At 37.5% G+C, this 25748-nt stretch overlaps 3 protein-coding genes and 1 long non-coding RNA gene across 4 annotated transcripts in view; 3 read left to right on the top strand and 1 right to left on the bottom strand.

Annotated features, from left to right (window-relative positions):
- The window catches only part of LOC137071204 (uncharacterized), a 186880-nt gene that overhangs the window by 9295 nt on the left and 151837 nt on the right, over nt 1-25748 (top strand). The gene's annotated exons all lie outside the window — the stretch shown is intronic.
- gtf2h2 (general transcription factor IIH, polypeptide 2) lies at nt 70-5946 on the top strand. Its single transcript, XM_067438966.1, has 15 exons — nt 70-319; nt 648-725; nt 816-852; nt 954-1040; nt 1128-1178; nt 1258-1312; nt 1399-1504; nt 2446-2536; nt 2615-2702; nt 2781-2888; nt 3944-4007; nt 4615-4718; nt 4801-4903; nt 4978-5017; nt 5438-5946. The coding sequence occupies exons 1-15, from the start codon at nt 264-266 to the stop codon at nt 5546-5548; spliced, it is 1179 nt and encodes a 392-aa protein (XP_067295067.1). The 5' UTR covers nt 70-263; the 3' UTR covers nt 5549-5946.
- On the bottom strand, nt 6855-16596 carry erap1b (endoplasmic reticulum aminopeptidase 1b). The gene is made up of 19 exons (XM_067438962.1): nt 16338-16596; nt 14553-15070; nt 14306-14444; nt 14017-14151; nt 13758-13878; nt 13518-13672; nt 13292-13405; nt 13040-13171; nt 12834-12965; nt 12524-12607; nt 11866-12023; nt 10715-10794; nt 10075-10258; nt 9762-9918; nt 8349-8533; nt 8068-8229; nt 7477-7617; nt 7320-7401; nt 6855-7220 (listed from the first exon to the last, which is right to left on the bottom strand). Exons 2-19 carry the CDS (start codon nt 15047-15049, stop codon nt 7050-7052), a joined length of 2829 nt encoding a protein of 942 aa, XP_067295063.1. The 5' UTR covers nt 15050-15070; nt 16338-16596; the 3' UTR covers nt 6855-7049.
- Nucleotides 17229-25566, top strand: naaladl1 (N-acetylated alpha-linked acidic dipeptidase like 1). Its single transcript, XM_067440194.1, has 19 exons — nt 17229-17425; nt 17545-17717; nt 17888-18009; nt 19000-19119; nt 19765-19954; nt 20041-20134; nt 20224-20328; nt 20978-21063; nt 21229-21348; nt 21933-22018; nt 22115-22178; nt 22264-22331; nt 22419-22507; nt 22591-22684; nt 22773-22854; nt 22957-23130; nt 23252-23339; nt 25152-25244; nt 25389-25566. Exons 1-19 carry the CDS (start codon nt 17229-17231, stop codon nt 25564-25566), a joined length of 2223 nt encoding a protein of 740 aa, XP_067296295.1.

Raw genomic sequence — 25748 nt, 5'->3', positions numbered from 1 at the left:
GTTGTACCAGGGGACATAACAAATCGACACACAAGGGTTGTACTAAAGTAGAGACCTGTTACTGTACTGTACTGTTGTTTTTATAATTTACTGAGCAAATTACTTATGACGTTAATACAAAAATCCAGTTTGTAGACATTTTGATCTGCTGTTATAAGGTTCAATTCGAAAATCTATATAACGTAAGAGAGAGTTTTAGAAGAATAGTTCTGACAACATTCTCCACCAAAGAAAGCTGACAGTCTGAAAAAAATATATACATCATGGATGAAGAACCAGAGAGAACAAAACGCTGGGAAGGAGGATACGAACGAACTTGGTGAGAGAAGTTGAAAGTTGTGCTTTATACGTGCTTTAATTAAAATTATATATTTAAAGATACAGTGTTTCCCTCAAATTGTCACCAGAAACGTTTTATTAATACTATAAACATAAAACATTACTTATACTGCCATCTATGTAATAATTTAAAATGTTATTTAAAAATAACATGTTCCAAAAGCTTACAACTTTTAAAGATCTCACATTAAATTTAATTTCTGTAGTAACTGATATTTTAAAATCTTGAAGGGCATCACAAGACTGTCACCTACTGGCATTTATTAAAGTACATATGCTGTAATGACCAGTTGACGTGTGTCTGTCAGGGAGGTGCTGAAGGAGGATGAGTCTGGATCTCTTAAAGCTACTGTGGAGGACATTCTTTTCCAGGCAAAGAGGAAAAGGTGCAGCACTCAAATGCAGAATATAAACATCATTTTGAGCTCATTGTTTCTTGTTTGTTACTCATTTGCATTCTGTCTATCACATTGCAGAGTGTTTGAGAGTCATGGACAAGTTCGACTTGGGATGGTAAGCTGTATCCTCCATAGTAATAGGATTGTTTTATTTATGTATTTTGTTTTCTGATCGACAACTCATCATAAAACCACATACAATTCCTCCAAACCCAGATGCGGCACCTCTTTGTGATCATTGACTCCTCTAGATCAATGGAAGATCAGGACCTGAAGCCCAACAGGCTGACCTCCACCTTGAAGGTTAGTAGCACTGCATTTACAGTGGAGAATGGAAGGCTAACATTATATGAAATCTGTCCAAATGTATCTTTTGCATTCATTCTTCAGCTGATGGAGTATTTTGTGGAGGAATACTTTGACCAGAATCCAATCAGTCAGGTAATGCTCTTGACTCTGCTTCTGTCTGTGAGTGTTTACAGAGTGTGCAGCTTCTGTTAACTGTACCATATCGTCACAGATAGGGATCATTGCCACCAAGAACAAAAGGGCAGAGAAGCTCACTGATCTTGCAGGTTGATGCATCATTACAGTATTATGTTTGCAAGTTATGAGAAGTGTTGTATATTATCATAACTTCACGTTATTTTACTCTTGCTAGGGAACCCTAAGAAGCATATAGCAGCTCTGAAGAAAGCTGTGGACTCCACATGTGTTGGGGAACCGTCCCTTTACAACTCTCTCAACATGGCTATGCAGACTCTGAAGTAAGGCACATGTCAGCAGAGAGGTTAGAGGGTTCAGTGTTAACTGTGTTTCCATCTAAATTTGTGAATTTAAAGGTACACTGTGTAACTTTTGGCACTCTAGCAGTTAATAAACAAAACCGCATGCATCTTGCAGAAGAACATTGTAGCTGGAGCTGATGAGTCACGCCGGTACTGGGGTACTAGTTGTCAAAATAGTCTGAATATAAACATTTATTATAGGCATACCATTGTAATTCAGGATAAGACCAAAAATGGTTTGGAAGATGGATTTATGATGTACTTGCTCATTATATACATTTTGAACACAAAAAAGTTACATACTTTATCTTTTAACTTGTGTGCACACATAAAAATCACATAAAACCTTTGTGAACAAAGCTCTGGTTTCATCCTGTTAAAAAAAAAAAACCCTCTTTTTTCATACATCATAAATGACTTGCAGCTCAAATCATGCAGATGAAACGCAATAAATGCTGTCATGTTATCTTGCATTTGGATGTCTGTGGTTATGGAACATAATCGTCTAAGACGTTTTTTTGGGGAGGTAATTATACGAACCATTTTGATAATACACTCAGTATAATAGACATTTCAGAATGACCTATGATCTCATCCACTCTTGGGGCAAAATTCCTTATTTTGTTGCGTATGGAGGGATTTATTCAGGAATTTGTGCTTCCAATCCATCATAGTTTATGCCCATGTCTTCTTGTAGGACAAGAAAAAGATCGGCCTCAATTGAGCTCATAGTTTTTTAATGGGCATTTTTAGAACTTAAGTGCATCCTGGCATTACCATCCACCTGTTTCTATGTGTTTACAGTTTAGTTGTAGAACTGGATTTGCACCCACAGCTGTATGCTTGAAAGTTGTACAAACACCATACACACATTGTCTTCATCATCTACAGTGATAACTCTTATCTCTATTTTCATGCAGACACATGCCTGCTCATACAAGCAAAGAAATCCTGGTTATTTTCAGCAGTCTCACTACTTGTGACCCAGCCAACATCTATGAGCTTATCAAAGTGAGTTTGAATGACTTTAATGGCTGCGGACTGTAACGGTTTGCAAGTTATGTTGAATGTGTTTTAATATATCAACAGACTCTGAATGGTTTGAAAATCAGAGTGTCTGTGATCGGCCTGTCAGCAGAGGTCCGAGTGTGTACCATTCTCACAAGAGAAACCGGAGGTTGGTAGTCATACTTTTATATGCCGTTACAGTTTTTCACTTGTCTAGTGTTTTATTTCTTTTGAATTGGCCCAACAGGAACTTATAATGTGATACTGGATGAGAGTCATTTTAAAGAGTTGCTGATGCAGCATGTGAAGCCGCCTCCTGCCAGCTCCTCCTCCGAGTGCTCTCTCATTCGCATGGGTAATCCCTTTTAAACACTTTTAAAGTCATTTTAAACACTGAGTTAAAAGTATAACAATCTTATTGCTGGTAGCTGAAAGTGTAATCAAAGTAGCCTAAGTATTTAAAGGGTTAGTTCAGCAAAAATTAAAATTCTGTCATTAATTACACACCTTCATGTCGTTCCCAACCCGTAAGACAAATGAAGATATTTTTGATGAAATCCAAGAGCTCTCAGGCCCCTCCATAAACAGAAATGTAATGAACACTTTCAAGGCCCAGAAAGGTAGAAAAAATGATTAGTTACAATCGTCTATATGACGCCAGTCGTTAAATCTTGATTTTATTAAATGACGTGAATACTTTTTCTGCAAAAATAACGACTTTATTCAACAATTTCCTCTAGTCTGTGTCAGTTTCCTACACTGTTGATGTAGTCACACTCTTGATACAGTGCAGCTCTTCCAAGTTACATTAGACTGAGCCAAGCCAGAATGCTGGCTTATAATTGGCCGATGCTATTTACGCGAGTAACACAACCCATACTTGTGATGCTTACGCAGGAGCTGGCCAACTTAACTGCATAGGAGACAGAAACAGACGTGAAGAAATTGTTGAATAAAGTCATTGTTTTGTTTGATTTTTGCACACAAAAGGATCCTCGTCACTTCATAAAATTAAGGTTGAACAACTGGAGTCACATGGACTATTTTAACGATCTCTTTACTGCCTTTCTTGGACTTGAAAGTGTTAATTTAATTGCTGTCTATGGATGGTTCAGAGAGCTCTCGTATTTCATCAAAAATATCTTGTGTTCGGTCTTACAGGTTTAGAACGACATGAGGGTGAGTAATTAATGACAAATTTTATTTCTAGGTGAACTAACCTTTAAAGAATGTGTAGAATTTTGTGATTGCTCTGCTGAAATTTGTCATTTTATCTAATTTATTTTAAAGAGTGAAGACACTGTAAGTCCTGATTAATTTCTGATGTAAATGATGATAAATGATGTATTAGTGTAAGCTACTATATATAATGTGTATTCTTATTCTTAATGCACATAATAATTTGCTTAGGTTTCCCCCAGCATGTCATAGCCTCCATGTCTGATCAGGATGCCAAACCCTCGTTCAGCATGTCGTGAGTACAGATTAAAGATGATCATGTTCTTTAACACATTTTTAAAAATCATTTTAATTGTATATTTCTTGTTCTTTTTTTAATAGGATCTGTTTCTATGTTAAATTTGTTTTACCATAGCGTAATATTAAATCTGATTAATAGTATATACAGTACTGTTAAAAAGTTAAGATTGTTTTAATGTGTTTGAAATAAGTTTCTTATGCTCACCAAATCTGAGAACAGTAAATATTATAATTCAAAATAACTGTTGTCTATTTCACTATTTCAGTACAGTTTATTTACAGTTTTAATGTATTTTGTTTCCTGTGATGTCAAAGCTGAATTTACAGCATCAATAATCATCTTCAGTGTCACATAATCCTTCAGAAATCAAAACAATATGCTGATTTGGTGCTCAAGAAACATTTCAACAAATCGTTGTGAAGCTTTTTTTGTTGAAACCATGATCCATTTTTTCCGGGATTTGTTGATGAATAGAATGTTCAAAAGAATAGCATTTATTTGAAATAGAGCGGTTGTGTTTGTATGTAGTTTTGCAGATTTTATGTTAAATTATATTTAATTATCATTTTAAATGTTTAAATATTATGTTGTAATATTTTAGGCATCTGGAGAGCACTGGTGAGCCAGTACTCACTCTCGGCGGCTACTACTGCCCACAGTGCAGAGCTAAATACACAGAGCTGCCAGTGGAGTGTAAAGTGTGTGGTAAGTCCTCAGCATGTCTTTACAGTAATCTTCAGAAAGTATCGATATGTTCAGTTGTCAGTCTGTCTTCTCTCTGGTGCAGGTCTGACTTTAGTTTCCGCTCCTCACTTGGCCCGTTCCTTCCACCATCTCTTCCCCCTGGAGGCCTTCCAGGAGACCCCACTGGAGGAGTATAAGGGAGAGAGGTGCGCTCCACGCTCACTTTGTGGTTGGACTGTTTTGTTTCAGCCTGTTTCATAGTGTTAATCTGTCTTTTCAGGTTCTGTGAAGCTTGCCAAGGAGAGTTGAAAGAGAAAAGTGTAGGTTTTTTCATTTTCAGATCTTTTGTATGTGAACATAAAGGCCTGGTTTTACAGACAGGATTTAGATTTAAGCCAGAATTAGGCCTTAGTTCAATTAGGGCATTTAAGTGGCTTTTATAAATTTGCCTTAGAAAAAAAACATTACTTGTAAAGTCTAGAAATCTAGAAGCACCCTAGCGGCAGCAAATCTAATATTGATGTGGGTCTGGCTTTTCAGGATATTACTTTTATGCATTTTGAGACAAAATATATGCACTTACATATTTTGAGATATATCAGTGCAAGTTACTTAAAGTTAAAACAGCTCAAACATGCATTTAAGTCTGGGACTAGGTTTAAACCTTGTCTGTGAAACTGGGGGTTAATAGGTTTGATGTTTAAAGTAACATACCACCTTGTTGTTTCTCCTCTTTGCAGGTGTTCACCTGTCTAGCGTGTAAAAAAGTGTTCTGTGTGGAGTGTGATCTCTTCATACATGACACATTGCACTGCTGTCCTGGCTGCATGCAGACTGATGGGACATCCTGATGCGGGGTGGCCTGACTACAGAACATCTGTGAACTTAAATAATACAAATAGAAACTGAGAGATTGAGATGGAGAAGGAAAAAAAGAGGAAGTCATCAGCCACAGGTTTAGATTCTCCGTTTTTGTGGGTTAAGCTAATGAAAGCCTACAATTGTCAGTTCTTTGGCATCATGTTACTTTGGGTTTCTGTTTACATCACTGCAGCATAGTTTACGCTCAAGCTGTAACTTTATGTAGGAGCGCCCCCTTATGGGGAAAAGAGTCTCACAGGACCAAATGAAACAATTGAGAAAAACATTTTTGTGCTTTTTTTCTGTAATAGACTTAACATGACAGCTGTATTTTGTACCTCACATGTTAATGTACTTGCCTATGCTCATTAAATTATGATCAAACTTGTGCGGAACCAGTTTAGACTATCTGTTTAAACGAATTACAACTTTTCATTTAGTTTTTTTTTTTATTCGCTTTGGTGCTATTTTCGCAAGTAAGGTGTACATACTTTTTGTAAAAAAAATAAAAATAATAGACAGCTAGTCTTTCTTTCAAAATCTGATACTATGCTTTCATTACAGTTATACACATTTTCAGTCCGCAGGATTATTGTAATATGTACCAAGAACTTTTGGTTTAATCACTGAAACACAACTGTGACAGTCATTAAGTTTTCTAGAACAGAATTAGTGCCAATACAGTAAATGTTCTCACTATTCCATATCTGATCTTGTTGGCCGTTATAAGGCTGAGTTACAGTAATGTAGTTATCATTTAAGATAAATTGATTATAATGTAAAAATAATTAATTCCATTTGGTTATCTATCAGAAACTGGAAACAAGTAGAAATTATATCTATGTATTGAATTCAATAGATGTGCCAAATGATTCATTGATTAACCATTAAGATCGGTTGGATTACATAATAGAAAACTGTATTAAACTGGAGAGGCAGTTACTGTGAATGAAATGTTTTGAAACGCTTGTTTTGTAAAAGGGATACTTTATGATTTTGTGTACTGTTTAACACAATTGAAAACATGCTGAAGTTTTTGAAAAAAGTGCACTTTTGGTGATCTGTGTTGATATTGGTACTAATAGTTTTGAAAATGTAAGGCTTGTGAAAAATGCAACAAAGCAATAAAAAAAAAACTAAAACAGCCTCTGACTTGCATGGCTTATTTTTTGCAAACTGTATGAATGATTGCTGGTATATACATTTAAAGTGTTGGAGCCTAAAGTTATGCTTTTGCAGGTTAAAACTATTCATGACAAAATAAAACATTACAAAGGTAATCCAATCCATACACTTTTAATTTAAATAGTACAGGTTGGGGAGAGATGAAAAATGTTTAATTGTACCTTTATAAGAAATGGTACAGTGGTTCAAAAATATTCACCCCGTATTCACAAATTCAGAATCACACACTTTAGCACACCAAAATTCTTACATTATAATAAAAAAATGTATACACCTATGAATTGAGACATTTACAGTGCAAGTGCTTCAAAGCTCAGATTTTTTGTGCTGGTCATATTGTCTGTGCAGCCAGGCCTTCAGTAGTGGGAGGTTCTTGTCCATCCAGCGAATGTTCTCTTCTATGTTCTCCAGGGCCTGCTGAATACATCTCAGTTCTGCTCCAGTCTCAGCCCGCAAGGAACTGAAGAAACTACGAACCTGATGGAGCAGAGAAACATGCTCTATGTAATACAATAGATTTTTCTGATCACAAACTGATGAAAGGTCCTAATTACTTCAATAAACAATAGCGCCTACCTCAGCTAGCATTTTTCTGGTGGAATACTGGTTGGTCACTCCGACTACCATGTGCGCTATGGAGTGTGAGCCAAGATCAAACCTATAAACAAATATTTGAAGTTATGAAAGGGCTCACAATACACCACTACTGTGTCTGATTAAATCAGAATCTCACTTCTTAATCAGGGAGTCCCAGTTAGCTTGTAAAAAGTCCCATGCGTGTTTGTAGGCTTTAGGATTTTTACTGACTGAAGTTACAACATAAGGCAGATCCTGAGTCTTCATCACCTCTCCCACCAGACTCTGCTCCATCATCCTAACAAATAGAGAAGGATATATAGAGAATGACATATAGGCAGTAAAAAAAAGGCTGCTGGCCTAACTAACACCTCTTCCTGCAGCAACCCAGTTTTCCTTAGAGGTCTCCCATCCAGGTACTGACCATGCTCAACCCTGCTTAGCTTCAGTGGGAAACCAGTGATTATGCCTGATCTATTTATTAATATTATAATGCTTTTCTTTTCAATTGATAAAAGTTGCAATTTATTGAACCATGCTTCAGACAGTCACACCATAGGACAATTTTGAGATTTGGCACATAAAAACACAAATCTAATAACACAGCAGTTTTCAACAGGTCCATGTAAGACAAAGAAATGTTTAACCATTTACTGCATTTTAAATGATAAAAATACCAAGTGATATTATTTTTTCACTCTTGTGTGAGAGTGAAAATGCCATGTATATAAATATATAAAAGCCTTACCATTTTAACTTGTGATCAAGAGGGCTGGTTGTGAGGGCCATCTTGATCCTGCTCTTGATCGAGACGTACATGGACTCTTTGTACTTCTCAAATAGGAACTCCCAGCCATCTTCAGTCTGGGCGCCAACAGAAAATACAGCCATTGTAACATCATTGGGAAGACTAGTGTATGGACGGACAAAAAAGTGAAATGTATTCTTTATCTTCTTAATGGTAAGAGTGTAAATTGTTCAGTGTTTAAAAATCATTTTCAGAAGGGAAAGACAAAGATGGCCTCTGACCTCATATTCCCATCTGAGTCCCTCCACCTGTTGAAGAGCTGGGTGGCGGTGCTGACGCAGGGTGGATGACCCCGCACACAGCCGAACAGGAGGAGGTAGCTCCGCAGCATCCTCTGAGACACAGAGCCATCATCAGTCCACGACTGCTGGTCTATGAGCTTCCTGAACAGCTGCAGTATGTAGCCCTAGACCACAGAGAGAATCAACATCTGTTACACATGCACAGCATGGCATTTCATAAACAAATGGTCATTTAAAGTGCTTTACAAAAATAAGTGTTAAAAAACTATCAAAACATGGGCTTTTGCATACAATTTCTAGCCATTACATTTTTTACAGTTTAGCATAACTAAAAAAAATATATTTACTACAGATTGTCCATGACTTTCCCACCACTTTCCTTTATTTCTTTTTAACTTTGAGAACTATTTTAGGCCTGAAATAATTTCTCCAGATTTCCCACAAACCTGGGAATCTAGTGTATACCAGATTTTATAATATTCACAATCGTTTAGAAGTTTGGGGCCAGTTAGAAATTAATACTTTTATTCAGCAAAAAAGCATTTAATTGATTACAAATTGACAGATATAAAATATTTATATTTCAAATAAACACTTTTCTTTTGAACTTTCTGTTCATCAAAGAAATGCATTACAGTTTGCACAGAAATATAAAGCAGCACAATTGTTTTCAACATTGATAATAATAAGAAATATTTATTCAGCACCAAATTAGAATATTAGAATGATTTCTGTGACACAGAATCATGTGACACTGAGGACTGGAGAAATTATGATGAAAATGTAGCTTTGCTTTTTTGATAAAATAAATGCTTTGGTGAGCATAAAAGACATATTTTACAAACATTTAAAAAAAAATCCCTTTTCATTAAAAAAACCCGCTCGATTTGACAGCACTGGGATTGTCCTAAATGACATCCAATTTAAGGGATCGTTCACCCCAAAATTGTAATTCTGTCATCATTTACTCAGCCTCAAGTTGTTCCAAACCTGTATTAGTTTGTTCGTTCGTTCAATATAATAAAGATATTTTGAAGAATATGGGAAACCAAACAGTTGATGGGCTCTATTAATTTCCATAGTATTTTTAGTCAGTGGGGCCCATCAACTGTTTTATTATCTATATTCTACAAAATATCCTCTTTAAAATATCCCCCAGCAGAACAAACAAACTCATACAGGTTTGGAACAACTTGAGGCTGAGTAAATGATGGCAGAATGATTTATTTTTGGGTGGACTATCCCTTTAATTACGTGAATCATTAAAATGTCAAAATGAATTATAACTGACGCTCAAAATTGCTCACATGAAATGAAGAGGATTTCAAGCCTTAATCATGAATGAATTAATCCTCAAGCTAGAAGATCAAATATAAATGACCACTCACTGACCTTCATCTGGTTTTCCAGCTCCACCATGTCTCTTTTCTCCATCAGTTTGTACAGAGGCACAAGCTCACTGAAGCCCTGCGTGACTGGCATAATCTCAGTTTCTTTGCTTAGATACAGAGTCAGGTCTAAAGCCTTATCCAGAGGAAGTTTACCAACACTGTCCAAAAACACAAGAGGGAGGGATATTTTTCAGTCAACCAGACCCCGCTTACTTGGCACACTTTTATTGTCTGATCTACAATACTTTTCATACTCTTCATATATTTCCTTCTCACTGACCAATAAGAACACACACAGGTGGCTGTGGACTGACCTGACCAGCTGGAAGGCGTTGTTAATGAGGCTGGCCCGGTCGTTGCTGCTGAGTGCCGTGTGATTGTGTTTGAGCAGCCTGATGAGGTCATCCCAGCCAGAGCCCTCATAGTGCACGATGTAATATCCACTCATGTCCACATTAAACTTGATCCAGTCCACCTCCTCTGGCAGATACAGCACGTCTATGATGACATATACAACAGATCGGTCAGAATTCAGCACGATAAATACGTTTTTTTCTCAAAGCAATCCTATTAAAGAAACATTCTGGATTCCACAAAGAACCTTTCAGTGAAGAACCGTTTTTTTTTCTTGGTGTGGAGAACTTCTTTCACTATATAGGACCTTTTGTGCAAAGGAAAGTTTACATAAATGTTTACGGTTGTGTGGTGAACCACAGATGCCAGTAAAGAACCGTATTTTTTAGAGTGTACAGTGTTTTATGGTAATCTGTCTCACACATATACTTCAGTGCTTGTGTAGTTTAGAGACGTGAAGTCCTTTTTTCTCTAAGCATGACATTTAAAAACCTTTACAAAATCATGTAATAAAGTTATTATGAAACAATATATAATATTACTAAATCATATTATCACAAAATTAATAATATTGTCAAATAATGGGATTCAAACAAATACCTGTTTTGGTGTTAAGCAGGAAGCGGTGTACTGTTGTTGAGCCACTGGTAATGTAAGTCAATGGAACGTGCCACAGGAAGCTGTAACAAGCAAAAGCTTAAGCCAAACTTACAATCAAGTGTAAAAAAAAAAAAAAACAAGTCCGGAAAAAATCTCACTTCCTGTGACAAAGCAAATATAAGTTATATTTTCCGTAAGAATTCACATTTTGTGGTAACGGTGAAAGTGGCCAATGGTGATGCAATGTGGCAGTATCCAAGCTGAGAAAAGCTTCACTTTATGCCCATAAGTACAGATTCAATGTGTCTCCTGTGAGATACTGTTGTCGTATATCCTTCCTAACAGAGAGGCAGTTGCGTTACTGTGAGCAACTTCACTTTGTAAATTATTTATATTTGCCCACATACAAGGATATCATTTAAAAAAATGATGTGTGGAAAAATGTGGAAAAAATTGTCAACATTCTGAGTGACATGGATTCATGCATTGATAATCATTCATCTTGTTCATGATATGATGTATTATTCACCACTGTCTCAGTGTTTTATCAGCTTGCTTGTCAGAAGAGAATGACATCTTATCTTAACCTGCAATACATCTCAATTGTGATCATATTTTTAAAAATATAAACCCTAAATAAAACATAAAAATACAATCCCTTATAGTTTAAATTCCTCATGATAATAAAATTGACCCTATTTACTTTTTTAGCACATATTAAAGGTCTAAGGGTGAACAATTAATATATGCAAGTTAATACACACAAAAAATAGTTTGTTACTGGAAGACGAAATAGCGCATATAAGTTCCAAACATTCAAATCAGCAGGTGTTGTCTTCTGTGGTAATCTTTAATCAAAATCTGAAAAGTTACTTCCAGTCTGGAAACGGCGTTCCTTCTCAGATGACGGCAGTTTAACGGCTTAGGTTTGAAAATTTGTAACCACTCCCCTCCAGCCGTTAGTCTGCTATGAGCGAGAGATGGAGAGGAGGAGCGCTGAAGTCAAACCCTGCCCTCTATTCAATATTCCATTTTACTTGGAAATATGTCACAGCACTGACGAAAACTCACTTGTTACTTCCGGTTCACTGGGTCTTTAAAAAGGCTTGAAAATTAAGAAAAAAAACATATAGATACTTGACAATAATAACCTGGATGTTTGTGAGAGGTCATCACTCTTGAGGTAACGCTCTTGACTCAGTCTTACTTCGCGACCTTTGACCTCCACTGTAATGAGTGGAAAGCCCTCCTGCAACGTCCATGTCTCCATCATAGCCTTAACATCCAGCTCATCCTCAGAGTGCCATTTCTGAGAGATACAATACCACAGAAATACATCACAACATATCCCAATGTTCCCAAGAATATTTAAATCCAGAGAAATAAGCAATTTTAATCAGGACACGTATTGTGTTCGTGCATCGCCTATCAATGACATTATACCCGCGTTACCCTCGATTTCCATGGAAACACCAAAGACGCTTTAATATATTATGTGTTTTATTAGACAAGTGAGCAACTGTCTGGATACATTAATTGGCAGAAAACTAATCTAAGTTTTAAAATAAGTCTTTTGTTTAAATCTCATTTTCATGATTTATTGCAAGTACCCTGTTTTACCATGCCTAATATCGATATAGCTTACTGCAGTACACAGAGTAGCACTATAACATAACTTTCAACACACTCAAATGTGTCTAATATGATAAAACAGGCGAAAGTGGTCGTCTGCGGCATAATAAAAAAAGCCTTTGTTTTGAATAAGCGACCTCTAGAAACGAAAAATGACATATTGTGGTTTTAACTCACAGAAGCTCCAGAATGTGAGACTGAGCGCCGACAAGACTTATCGCCCTTCAGCCTGCCCTCGTCCAGACCATCAGAGTCACAAACCTATAACAGAGATATTGAAAACCTGTTTACTCTCACTACACATCATAAGACATTTTAATCATGTACACTATTAAGGTGCGTTTGAGCTCTACGTGAAACCTCAGAGGAGAAATCTTTTGCGAAAATTTGCCTAACAGCAGTAAATGTGACCGCACCTAATGAATTAGCTCACATTGTTTACTGCAGAGATGTATGCATTTGCATTACGCATGCAGCTTGTACTCACATTGGTCAGACTTTCCCACAAGTTACTATTGACTGTGTTCTGGTAACTGTAGCGTTTCAGGTATCTCACAATCCCCAATTTAAAGTCCTCTGGGGTCAGAAACTCTCTCAGCATGTTTAGAATACAAGCCCCCTGAAATGACATTCACAACTGTAACATGCGTTAACAAAACTTGAAAAACAGTTTTCCCTAGTTTTTTAATGCACCTTGTCATAGGAAACATCATCAAACATTTCCTGAATCTGAGCAGGGTTCTCCACCGGCGTGGACACGGGGTGAGAGGAGCTTAAGGAGTCCACCTCCATGGCCTCAAAACACTTCCCCAGGAAATAATCCTCCTGTTGCACAAAGATGATTGGAATTGATTTTAGCACATATCTCCAAATCTCTTACTGAGTACTTGGAAATAAAAAGGGAGCAGTCCTTCAACAAGAGCCACCATTTTTATAAAAACGTACAACTTGCAGTTCAGGATTGGTGATGTTAACAGACACAAACTCCATGAACTTGGCAAAACCTTCGTTCAGCCACAGATCATTCCACCACTGCATGGTCACAAGGTTACCAAACCACTGACAAGAACAGAAGAAAACATTCACGGATTAACGTCAGCAAAAGGTCACTTGCTAGAATCATTACTATACATTGCACACACAATAAAGTGAATTAATGTCATAAGTCCACCTGATGGGCCAGTTCGTGAGCGATGATCATTGTGATGCCCAGTTTATCAGAAGCAGAAGACTTGTGGGGGTCAAAAAGAAGGCCTGATTCTCGATAGGTGGTCAGACCCCAATTCTCCATCGCTCCAGACTGGAAGTCTGGGATAGCGGCAAGATCTACGTAGCAGATAATATAAATGTTGAACCTAGATATCTGTATTTGCATGATAAGCTAAGCAGTAGACACAAATTTACAGCTGACCCTGTTTGGGAAGAGGGTAAGGAATGTCGAAGTAGTCATCATAGAAGTCAAGCAGCCTTACTGCAGCGTCCAGAGCAAACTCTGCTTGGTCGATCTTCTCTGGCACAGCATACACTGAAATCTGAATTCACATCATATACATGTTATGAGCAGGATCACAAAACATGATAAATGATGGAGGTGAGATCTTACAGTAAATCAGAGCTTTATCATTAACTTTATAATCGTTTTAATGACCTGAGATGGATCATCTTCTCACCTGGACTCCATGCTGACTGGTCTTGCTGATAGAGAGAAAGTCAGAGACAATGAAGGCCACCAGGTATGTGCTCATCTTTACACTCACATCAAACTGGTCCTCAAACAGGCCGTCTGGCAACTCTAATGTTCTCAGCTGGAGTAAAGAAAACAAAAAGAGAATGCTTAACAGAAGATTCAAGAGTCTTCCCCGTGGCAGATTAATAGTTCATGTCGCAGTATGATTTATTCAGGTTTTAGACTGAATACAGAAGGATTGATCAACAGAGGTTCTATAGATATCACAGCACCTTGGGCATGTTTGAGAGGGCAATATGCTTTGCTTCTCTGCGAATCTGCACTGAAAAGTTTGCTTTGAAGGCAGGTTCATCAAAACAGGGAAAGGCTGCTCGGGCACTAGTCGGCTCAAACTGTGTAGAAGCCACAACCCTGAGAATGTGAATGACACGATAACATTATTTCCACACACACACACACAAAAAGCCACTTGGAGAGATACTGTCTAAAAATCTTGAGTGTTTATGTAAGGTTTCTCACCTGACTTCTCCATTGTTGGTACGGTATGTGCTTTTGTAAAATCCATGAAAGCTCTCAGAGAGGTTGGCAGCAAACTCCAGTTGAATTGAATATACATGACCTCTCCTCAGCAACACATTATCAGATATAAGTGCAATCTGCTGGAAGTATGGGTACTCTAGGACCTGTAAGGTCTGAAGCTGAGTCATATCTGAATTTAGCAACCTTGCATTGGAGATATGAAGATCCTTGCTGTGCAGGATTATAGACTTGGTGTCTTGATGCACCTCAATTTGGATCTGCACCAATCCAGAAAAGTCTAAACTTGTGAGGTTGGGGTGGATAAGGAGATGGTATTGAAGGGGAGATACTGTGTCTGGAAGTCTCATTTTGTTCCATGGGAATGGTTCTCCATTGCTTGATGTGGGGAATAGATGTGGGGGCTCTGGAGTGACTGCAGCCCAAAGGTGAATGATGGGTAGAGCTATAAGATTCACAAGCAGAGCAAAGCGACTCATGTCTAGCACTACTTGGAAATTCTGTAAAAGGTAAAGGGAAAAACGTATTATAAAAACTCTGATAAACACAAAACAAGCCCATGAGCTCAACAAAAAGACTGAGTTCTGTTTTTTCCGTGAATCCCCCGGAAAGTCTCAAATTCGTGAATCGCTTTTTTTTTTTTTAATAGTTGCATCATGACATAATCAGTCTGGAGTTTACCCAGTAAATACGGCCTCGACCAATAAAATCAAAGAAATTATATATAAAGCTATTCATCATTTGATATATCTAGTGAAACAAGTTTTTTTAGGGACATTAAGACAGAATGCATCTTTTGTAACACAGAAGAAGATTCCATAAAACACTTATTTTTTGAATGTGTATTTACCAATTGTTTTAGATTGATGTTGAATATTTGATATTTAAATTCACAAAATGTAAGATACTATTTGGTAAAGATATTTTCTTGTTATACAAAAATAAGAATTTGGAGCAGAATTGGTGGTTAACTTAATAATTATGTATGGATAATACCATACACAGAAATGGACAAATAATAAACCTAACATTATATCTAAAATTGAACTTAAACATCATTGAGGCCCTAAAAGATGCAAAAAATAAAAAAAAGCGATCTTCCCCAACAGTTTATTTATTTTTATTGTATCTCTCATGTCTATTTATTTTTATTGTATCTCACATATCTAATTTCTGTTAGTTGCAGACATCACAAAAACTTTTTTTTGTTGTTGTAAGTTTTAGTAGGCTACTTTTTGTTAAAATCAACGCTATTATTGGGTCATGAAACACAAAACTACATTTCTAACATGTTAGATCATAAAAGACAACACCTGTTCATTGTACTATCTATGGTTAATTTGAACGTTTCGAACTTAACTGGGCTACTCCGGGTTAAAAATGGTGTCAAGTCGTAAATGTTTCATGTTTGTAATGCTCATCAGCTCAGCATTTTTAACCTTTTAACACGTCTGAAAGAGACTGTTCTAGTTTCGGTTACGTTACTGAATTGTTGCTTTGTGAACCAATTAATTGAAATGATCCAAATCAAAAGAACGGACACGGCGAATGCACTAAGTTAAATGTGTGGGAAATATATATATTTTTTTTAATGAATTCGCTGTAAATGCTATTTTACATTCGGTATGGGCTTCTTTACACAACACATGTAGCCTACAATGTAAACTGAAACGATAGCGCGTGCAACATGATATAACCCAACGTCATAGGTAATAGCCTACAAAGAGATACCGTTCAAGTAGCTATATTATATCACAGAATACTTACGATTACAAACTACGCTTTTTTTAGTTAAAATCCTCGATCCTGTTTTTTAAAAAAGAACCCAGCTATGGTTTAGCTAAGCACATCGAATCAATGAATGTGAAAGTGAAAATACAAATCTTCAACATTTGCATCATGGGAAGCATTTCCCCCCTAATTAAAGGCGCTGCACTAACTGAGTAACAGTAATATTAAAGAGGACCATTTAAGGTAACACAAAAAATTATACAACCAGTAGCCTATATGTTAAGTTACAACGTGTAACCATGCAGACACTGTTGCCAGATCCTCTCCCTCAGTTCCCCACTCTGTGAAACTGAACCTGCAAAAGATTATATAAATACTCAGATTTTGAAAAACAAACCAAAGTATTAGATTTAGATTAGTAATGTCATGTTGGTAGTTGTCATTAGTCCATATGTGCATATTGTCCGTATACATTTTGGTTACACTGGAAAAATTAGACCTTGAGCACCATACAAACTTCTTAGCTTTTACATTTGTTTCAGTAATGTGGAGAATATTAGTTTTGTGTATGGTGGTCATAAAGTGGGACTGTTGATGCTTATAAACGCAGTGTGCATTCATAAATTTATGACTAAAACATATAGTTTTACAGTTGTGCTAGGAGATAAAGTCCAACATGACATTTCACACAAAAACCCATTAATGAGTAAACTTTATGGTCTAGTTGAATCCCTCTTATCAGGAATAGGGATTTTGGAATCACAGTTTGGAAGGACAAACATAAGTTCATTCATATGATCTTGACACTGATTATAACAGTTATTTCACACCCACTATCCCATCACTCTCGGGGCAGGCTTTATTAGAGGAGGATACGGCTGGTTGGACATTCAGAAGGTGCATTTAGGGATCTGATATACAAACATTATGCTTAAGAAGGTGTTGTTGGGTCTCCTTGCAGGGGCAGTGGTTTTTACTATAGGAATTCTGCTGGGACACTTCGCCATTGACAAAGGCAGTTCGGTGCCAGAGTGGGTCCGGGATGCATATCATGATGTGGATGAAAGTATCATTGAGAAATTTCTTGCAGAACTGGACACCAATGAAATTAAAGAGAACCTCAGGTGACATATTTATTCTGAAGCACATGAGTATGAGATTCTAAAACTTTCTAGAGCATAAATCCTCATGAAGATGTGTGTTTCAGCTGATTTGAGAATTTACTTGTCTTCTTTATCCAAAGGGAGCTGACTAAGGTTCCCCACATGGCCACCACCGCTGGAGATGAAGCAACCGTAGAGTTTATGCTGAAGAGATGGCAGGACCCTAAAACAGGCTTGGACAGTGCATGGAGAGAGAACTACAAGGTGTATCTGTCATTCCCTAATAAAACAAACCCCAACAAAGTCTCTGTTGGTAAGAAAGCATATTCAACACCCCATCGACAATAAAAACAACAGCTTCTAGTTTGGGACATTTTTCTGATTTAATTTAACACAATGAATGTGATCAAGATCATATATTATCCAAAAATGTTGAATGATGTATAGGAAATTTAAGAATAAAAAAACGTGTATTTTATTTAGTTGATCCAGAAAACCAAATCCTGTTTACGGCAAGAGAGAAAGAGAAAGCGTACAGACCAGAACAGGAGGACCCAGAGGTGGTCCAGCCGTACGCAGCATATTCCCCTGCAGGAAATGTCAAGGTGTGCAGCCTTCACTGCCTCAATGTGCTTCAGTTCATGAATGCTTTTATATTATACTTTAAATAAACACTGTTTGTACTGACATCTGTTTTCGCAAGGTAGTAGTATAAAGTGTACACTACTGTTCCAAAGTTTAGGGGTCAGTAAGAATGTTTTTTTAAAATAAATTAATACTTTTGTTCACCAAGGACATTAAATGAATCGAAAGTGACAGTAAAGACATTTATAATATCAAATAAATGCTGTACTTTTGATCATTATATATATATATATATATATATATATATATATATATATATATATATAATTTAAAAAAAAAAGTTTTCATCACTGATAATAATAAGAAAAGTTTCTTGAGCACTAACTCAGCATATTAGAATCATTTCTGAAGGATAATGTGACACTGGCATCGCAGGAATAAATCACATTTTAAAATATATAATTTAAACTGCAATAGTATTTTACAATATTATACTTTTTGATCAAATAAATGCAGTCTTGGCAGACTTATTTGAAAAACATTACAAATGTTGCAGACTTTTGAAACGCAGCGTACATTTATTATATTACTTTTTTATTTTCAATTAATACTTTTCCTTGCCTCTAATTCGTTTTTTAAATTTTTTTAAACTCCTCTTCTGATGGAGATGTTATCGTGACATAAAGCCTATTATCTTGTGACATAATGACAGCCATAACTTATGACATACCTGAGCAAGAGAAGACAGTCTTTGTGTGTAATGACCTTTGGGGCTATCACACACCACGTCACTGTAGTAAAGTCATCGACTGATAGCTATTTATTTGTTCTTACAGTTCCACTATAATGACTTTTTTTACACAGGAGTTTATTGTAAGCATATCTTGTTATCACTAACTTTATCAACATATGATATGATTGGGTAATTGTATATTATGGAAGTGAAATTTATGTCTGAATCAAATTGTGATATGGTCCAATATATTGACTCATCTGTTTTTTATTTGCAGGGAAAACTTGTCTATGGAAACCAAGGTAAAATGAGTGACTATGAGCTGTTAAACAGAACACTGGATCTGAGAGGAACCATCGCCATCACCAGATATGGAGGAGAAGGGAGATCGAAAAAAGTGAGAAAACACTAGTTAAAACGATCAAAGACATTACAAACATTTATAAAGAAATGGAAATTTAGCATGAGGTATCATTAAACAGCTTTGGAAAAAATGAAGAGACCACTTAACATTGATTTGTCGAGGTTAAAGCTACACTGTGTAACTTTTTTAGTTTATTCTTAGCTAAAAACACTTAGTTTTTTCAAAAATATATGTGCTCATTAATGTATATTTACTTCTTTCAAGTAATAAAGTATTCTCATAAGTTTATAATATGCCATTGAAAATACATACAGGTGAGGGGTTCGAATGCCGGTCGCCAGCTCCTCCATCTTGAAAGTACATTAGCCAAAGAGGGACATACCCGTAAATTCAAACTTCGCCTTTCGTGTTTTAACACTCGATGGCACCGTGTCGAATGTGAAGAGGGGGATTGCCATGTTAATCTAGGACTAAATCGGCCACCGTAGGAGTTAAAACGAAATCGGAATTGAGAGGAACAGAAACTAATATTCACTGGATGGTCATATACCTTTACACCGCTAGATAGGGGAAATATCACACAGTGTAGCTTTAAGTGGTCTCTTCATATTTTCCAGAGTTGTAGAAGACTTCCATGCATTAAAACATGTTTACTCTCCTGTGACATGAACAAAACAGGCTATAAATGCAGCCAAGTTTGGCATTGTTGGGGTGCTGGTCTATACTGACCCGTATGACATTAACGATGGCCTGGTGTCAGAAAGTGAAACCTACCCTCACTCCTGGTATCTGCCACCCTCTGGCGTAGAGCGAGGCTCATACAACATTGACTTTGGAGACTTGTTAACACCTTATCTAGCTGCAAAAGGTAACAAATGATTTTTAACACAAAAACATACATTATGTTGCGTATGATACGTTAACAACACCTTGTGTACATGGTTTAATTTGTAGATGATACATATAGAAGACCAAAAGAAGACATAACAGGTATTCCACCAATTCCAGCACAGCCAATAGGATTTGAGGATGCTGAAAGATTAATCTGGTAAGCGTTAAACTTACTTTTTCTTTTTAGAATGATTTTTTTCTTTTCAGACTGAATCCTTCTAATTGTGTCTGAATTATCTGTGACAGTGAGCTTGATGGGGACGATGCTCCTAAGGAATGGCAAGGCTCACTCAACTGTACATACAAACTTGGTGGGCCAGGGTTCAAACCCACATCTCCCTTAAACAACAGGTAAATATTTCTACCCAATATATTCTTCCAATGTTTGAATAAGTATGCTGGAAGGATAGGCCACACTTTACTTTAGGGTCCAATTCTCACTATTAAAGGTGCACTATGTAGTATTTTTGCAGTAAAATATCCAAAAACCACCAGGCCGGTGTTATATATTTTGTTCAGTTGAGTACCTACAATATCCCAAATGTTTCCAACTTTTTGTAAATTGTGAGAAAATTGCTATTTTAACTAAGGACTATTAGGGTTTTAGCATAGCGTTTGAGGCCTGTCAATTGCGTCATATCTGCGCTACCCACGGTTTCGGGTTTTATTTGGCAGAAGCGATTTACTCTTAGCAGTGTGAACAAGTGAACGCACGGAATAACGTCATAACATCATTTTTAACACACTTAAATGTATCTAAAATGATAAACAGCTGCATTACCTCATAATCATAACCGGAAGAGCGGATCAGTGCAGGCGCCCGGCGACTGTGTCCCTTCCCGTCATAATAAAAGTCCCGGTGCTTTATAAGTACTAATAAACTGCCAATATCCTAGTAATATGCATGTTAATAAGCAACTAGTTCATAAAGAGAACTGGACCCTAAACTAAAGTGTTACAGGAGGATAGAATGAAAATAATGTTTTGTTTTGTCTGTCAGTGAAGTACACTTGGACATTTATAACACTGAGAGGCTAGAATATTCAGCGAATGTTATGGGAGTAATCCGAGGTAGTGTGGAGCCAGGTAAGTCATATTTGTCAGTTTTAACAAGCACAAAATACCTGTTGTCCTAATATACACAGTCCCTTATTTTGACCAATTAAGGCTTGCAGCCTCAGTGAAGCATTTTGTTATTTAAGGCACTGTATTTGTGAACTAATAAACTGTATTTTTGTATGTGTTGTTCAGACAGGTATGTGATCTATGGGAACCACAGGGACAGCTGGGTGCACGGAGCCATCGACCCCAGCAGCGGCACAGCAGTGATGCTAGAGATCACCAGAGTGCTGGGGAAGATGGTGAAGGAAGGTGAGACCTCATGACATCCAGACAACAGCTAAAATTGTCATCAAATGTGACTGTATACTGTAAAAAATTATTGTGATTCAGATAAAACAGTTTTTAATTTCAATGAGCTCAAAATTTTAAGGCACCCAATTAATTTACTTTAAGTTAAACCAACAATAGCTTTTACAGTGTAGGGCTGGTTGTAGTGACACAAATGAAGTACTTTGCTATGAGACAAGGTGGTCTAGAGGTTTAATGAAAGCAACGGTAAATTGTAATTAAGAGGAAAAATAGAACACATAGGCCTGGCTTCACAGACACCACATAGGTTAAGCCAGGATTAAGCCTTAGTTCAATTAGGGCATTTAAGAAGCTTTTTTAAATATCCCTTAGAAAAATACATTACTGTTGTGTATCTTAAAACAAAATAATGGCACTGACATATTTTAAGATTTGTCAGCCCAATTTGCTTTCAGTTAAAATAGCTCAAACATGCATTTTAGTCTTAGCCTTGTCTGTGAAACCAGGGGATTAGCGATTCATCAAATTCTAGTGTTAGTTACAAGCTGAAAGAAAATCAAACCATAATTCTCTATACCTCAAAGGGAAATGGCGACCTCGGCGGTCCATTATCTTTGGCAGTTGGGGAGCTGAAGAATTTGGCCTTATTGGATCTGCAGAGTACACCGAGGTTTGTTAACGAAGACATCGGTAGCATTACTAAAAACTGAAATTAGAGCATGAAAGATTGTACCGTTTTAGTGTTGAAAGCATTGTCCATTCTCAGGAGTATTTCAGTAAGCTGAGTGAACGCACTGTGGCGTACATCAACGTGGACATCTCAGTGTTCGGTATGAGTTGATGTTTTTCCTCTTTCACTATTTTCATTATTAATTTCATCCCGTGTTCCACCGAAATGCGTCATGTCCACCACAGCTAATGCCACTCTCAGGGCCTCAGCTTCTCCAGCAGCACAGAGTGTGATTTTTACAGCCTCCAAACAGGTCAGAAACAAGCCTTATATCTATAACCTTTCCTGAAGTGTGACTTTCATGTCCTTCATAAGACTTTTATGAGTCATGTGCTTTCAGGTAAATGCACCTGGAACAACCAAATCAGTCTATGAGAACTGGATACAATATTCCAACAGAACCAGCCCAAATTATGGGATTATACCAAAGTATGCTCTTTTTATTTCACAATATTACCTCATGGTTCACAAGGTAATGTTTTAATTCTCAATCTTGTTAATTGTATTTGCAGTGTGGGCTTCTTGACAGGGGCAGGAAGTGATTACGCTGCTTTTATGCACTACCTTGGAATAACTTCTATGGACATTTCCTATTATTATGACCGGGTATGTGGTCAGTGCTAATGCAGTCAACCACTTGGCATTAAAACAAGTTGATTAATAATAACAACATTCTTGATCACATTCTTTCCAGAGCAAAACAAGAGCGCGCATCTACCCAGCCTACCACACGGCTTATGACACTTTTGACTACGCATCTACGTTCATTGATCCAGGTGAAATGAATACCAAGGTTCTCAAATGAGGCACTCTATAATTACTATGAACCCTCTTTTAATACTAAAACATATTTATCCATCGGTTCTGCCATTATGAAGGTTTCACAAGTCACCAGGCAGTAGCCAGGACAGCAGGGAATGTGCTGGTGCGATTGGCTGACAGTCTTCTGTTGCCTTTTAACTGCAGTGACTATGCAGAAAGTCTGGAGCAGTACCTCAGTCGGGCGGTTTCAGCCTTTGAGGAAAAACTAGGGGCTAAAGGAATCTCTATGGGTGAGCTAACTAGATTTGAACTGCTTTGGACGAGGGAAATGCTTCATTTTTCCTAATCGTAATTGAATTTTGTCAACCATAAAAGTTAATACAAGGTAAGAATAACTTTTCCCCATCCCAGAATCCTTGAAGAAAGCTGTGCAGTTATTCCGTGAGACAGCCACCAAACTGGATAATTTGATCAGGGACTCAGATCTTGCAAAAGAAACGTAAGTTAGCACTGGAAAGCCTGACATATGAAATAATACTATAAACAGGTCCTTCTAAAAAATTTGCATATAGTGATAAAGTTCATTATTTTCCATAATGTAATGATAAAAATTAAACTTTTATATATATCTTTTAGATTCATTGCACTCCAACTGAAATATTTCAGTTTTTTTTATTGTTTTAATACTGATGATTTTGGCATACAGCTCATAAAAACCCCAAATTCATATCTCAAAAAAATTAGCATATCATGAAAAGGTTCTCTAAACGAGCTATTAACCTAATCATCTGAATCAACTAATTAACTCTAAACACCTGCAAAAGATTCCTGAGGCTTTTAAAAACTCCCAGCCTGGTTCATTACTCAAAACCGCAATTATGGGTAAGACTGCCGACCCGGCCCTGTCCAGAAGGCCATCATTGACACCCTCAAGCGAGAGGGTAAGACACAGGAAGACATTTCTGAACAAATAGGCTGTTCCCAGAGTGCTGTATCAAGGAACCTCAGTGGGAAGTCTGTGGGAAGGAAAAAGTTTGGCAAAAAACGCTGCACAACGAGAAGAGGTGACCAGACCCTGAGGAGAAGGACCGATTCCAGACCTTGGGGGACCTGCGGAAGCAGTGGACTGAGTCTGGAGTAGAAACATCCAGAGCGACCGTGCACAGGCGTGTGCAGGAAATGGGCTACAGGTGCCGCATTCCCCAGGTCAAGCCACTTTGGGCTACAGAGAAGAAGCACTGGACTGTTGCTCAGTGGTCCAAAGTACTTTTTTCGGATGAAAGCAAATTTTGCATGTCATTCGGAAATCAAGGTGCCAGAGTCTGGAGGAAGACTGGGGAGAAGGAAATGCCAAAATGCCTGAAGTCCAGTGTCAAGTACCCACAGTCAGTGATGGTCTGGGGTGCCATGTCAGCTGCTGGTGTTGGTCCACTGTGTTTTATCAAGGGCAGGGTCAATGCAGCTAGCTATCAGGAGATTTTGGAGCACTTCATGCTTTCATCTGCTGAAAAGCTTTATGGAGATGAAGATTTGGTTTTTCAGCACGACCTGGCACCTGCTCACAGTGCCAAAACCACTGGTAAATGGTTTACTGACCATGGTATTACTGTGCTCAATTAGCCTTCCAACTCTCCTGACCTAAACCCCATAGAGAATCTGTGGGATATTGTGAAGAGAAAGTTGAGAGACGCAAGACCCAACACTCTGGATGAGCTTAAGGCCGTCGAAGCATCCTTGGCCTCCATAACACCTCAGCAGTGCCACAGGCTGATCGCCTCCATGCCACGCCGCATTGAAGCAGTCATTTCTGCAAAAGGATTCCCGACCAAGTATTGAGTGCGTAACTGAACATAATTATTTAAAGGTTGACTTTTTTTGTATTAAAAACACTTTTCTTTTATTGGTCGGATGAAATACGCTAATTTTTTGACAATTTTGGATTTTCTTGAGCTGTATGCCAAAATCATCAGTATTAAAACAATAAAAGACCTGAAATATTTCAGTTGGAGTGCAATGAATCTAAAATATATGAAAGTTTAATTTTTAATCATTACATTATGGAAAATAATGAACTTTATCACAAAATGCACATTTTTTGAGAAGGACCTGTATACATTTTTTTGTATACATTTAAAAAAACATTCATATGTTGTAACATTCTATATATCTTAGTAAGATGATCTTTTTGTGTGTGTGTGTGTGTGTGTGTGTGGGGGGGGGGTGTCACTGGGTTAAAGTTAAGCAAAAAAGAAGTCTGCTCTGGTGTCAAGAGTACATACCAGAATAAATATTCCTTCTGTCTTCACAACAGGCCCCTGAAGGCTCGCAGAATTAATGACCAGCTCATGCTGCTGGACAGGGCTTTCCTTGACCCGTTAGCATTCCCAGAACAATATGGTTTCAGGTATGAAGCAGCATTATTAAAACACCCTGCTAATGACCAGTCCCTTATGAATAATAATTAGCATCCCACTGACCACCCTCCATTTGTTCATGCTGATGTCACACCTGTTCGCAATCACTTCTAACGCTCTCTGGCACCTCACAGGCATGTGATATGGGCGTTGAGGTCATCGAGTGAGCCCACCTTCCCAGGCCTGGCAGATGCAGTGGAGAAGGCTGAGAGCACTGACCTGAAGGAAGACTGGAATCAGGCTCATAAACACTTATCCATCGTCACACAGGCCATCGCAGGAGCCGCACACACACTGGATGATGTGATTTAATGCGTGCCGAACCTCAGACTTTAACATTTCCACAAAGGAAACTTCTTGAAAGGGAGAAATATTTGACTGATTTTGCCAAATTCTTAGACATTTGAAATGAGTATTTCCCCTGTCAGAGGGTGTACAAAGGGAGTATCACTCTTTAAATCAAGTACAAAAATAGGAGAACTCCGAACTTCCCC

The sequence above is a fragment of the Pseudorasbora parva genome, chromosome 3, assembly GCF_024679245.1.
Source record: "Pseudorasbora parva isolate DD20220531a chromosome 3, ASM2467924v1, whole genome shotgun sequence".
Lineage (NCBI taxonomy): Eukaryota > Metazoa > Chordata > Actinopteri > Cypriniformes > Gobionidae > Pseudorasbora > Pseudorasbora parva.
The sequence above is the reverse complement of the archived record's forward strand: the minus strand, read 5'-3'. Positions and strand labels throughout refer to the sequence as shown.

Coding starts and splice junctions, on each gene's coding strand:
- gtf2h2 (XM_067438966.1), top strand. CDS start 264: ATGGATGAAGAACCAGAGAGAACAAAACGCTGGGAAGGAGGATACGAA. Junction 1,041..1,127: donor GGCTGACCTCCACCTTGAAG/GTTAGTAGCACT, acceptor TTCATTCTTCAG/CTGATGGAGTATTTTGTGGA. Junction 5,018..5,437: donor GAGAGTTGAAAGAGAAAAGT/GTAGGTTTTTTC, acceptor TCCTCTTTGCAG/GTGTTCACCTGTCTAGCGTG.
- erap1b (XM_067438962.1), bottom strand. CDS start 15,049: ATGAGTCGCTTTGCTCTGCTTGTGAATCTTATAGCTCTACCCATCATT. Junction 13,406..13,517: donor CTCACGAACTGGCCCATCAG/GTGGACTTATGA, acceptor TGTTCTTGTCAG/TGGTTTGGTAACCTTGTGAC. Junction 12,966..13,039: donor ATGATGTTTCCTATGACAAG/GTGCATTAAAAA, acceptor ATGTCATTTCAG/GGGGCTTGTATTCTAAACAT.
- naaladl1 (XM_067440194.1), top strand. CDS start 17,229: ATGCTTAAGAAGGTGTTGTTGGGTCTCCTTGCAGGGGCAGTGGTTTTT. Junction 17,718..17,887: donor CCCCAACAAAGTCTCTGTTG/GTAAGAAAGCAT, acceptor TATTTTATTTAG/TTGATCCAGAAAACCAAATC. Junction 22,019..22,114: donor GATCTGCAGAGTACACCGAG/GTTTGTTAACGA, acceptor GTCCATTCTCAG/GAGTATTTCAGTAAGCTGAG.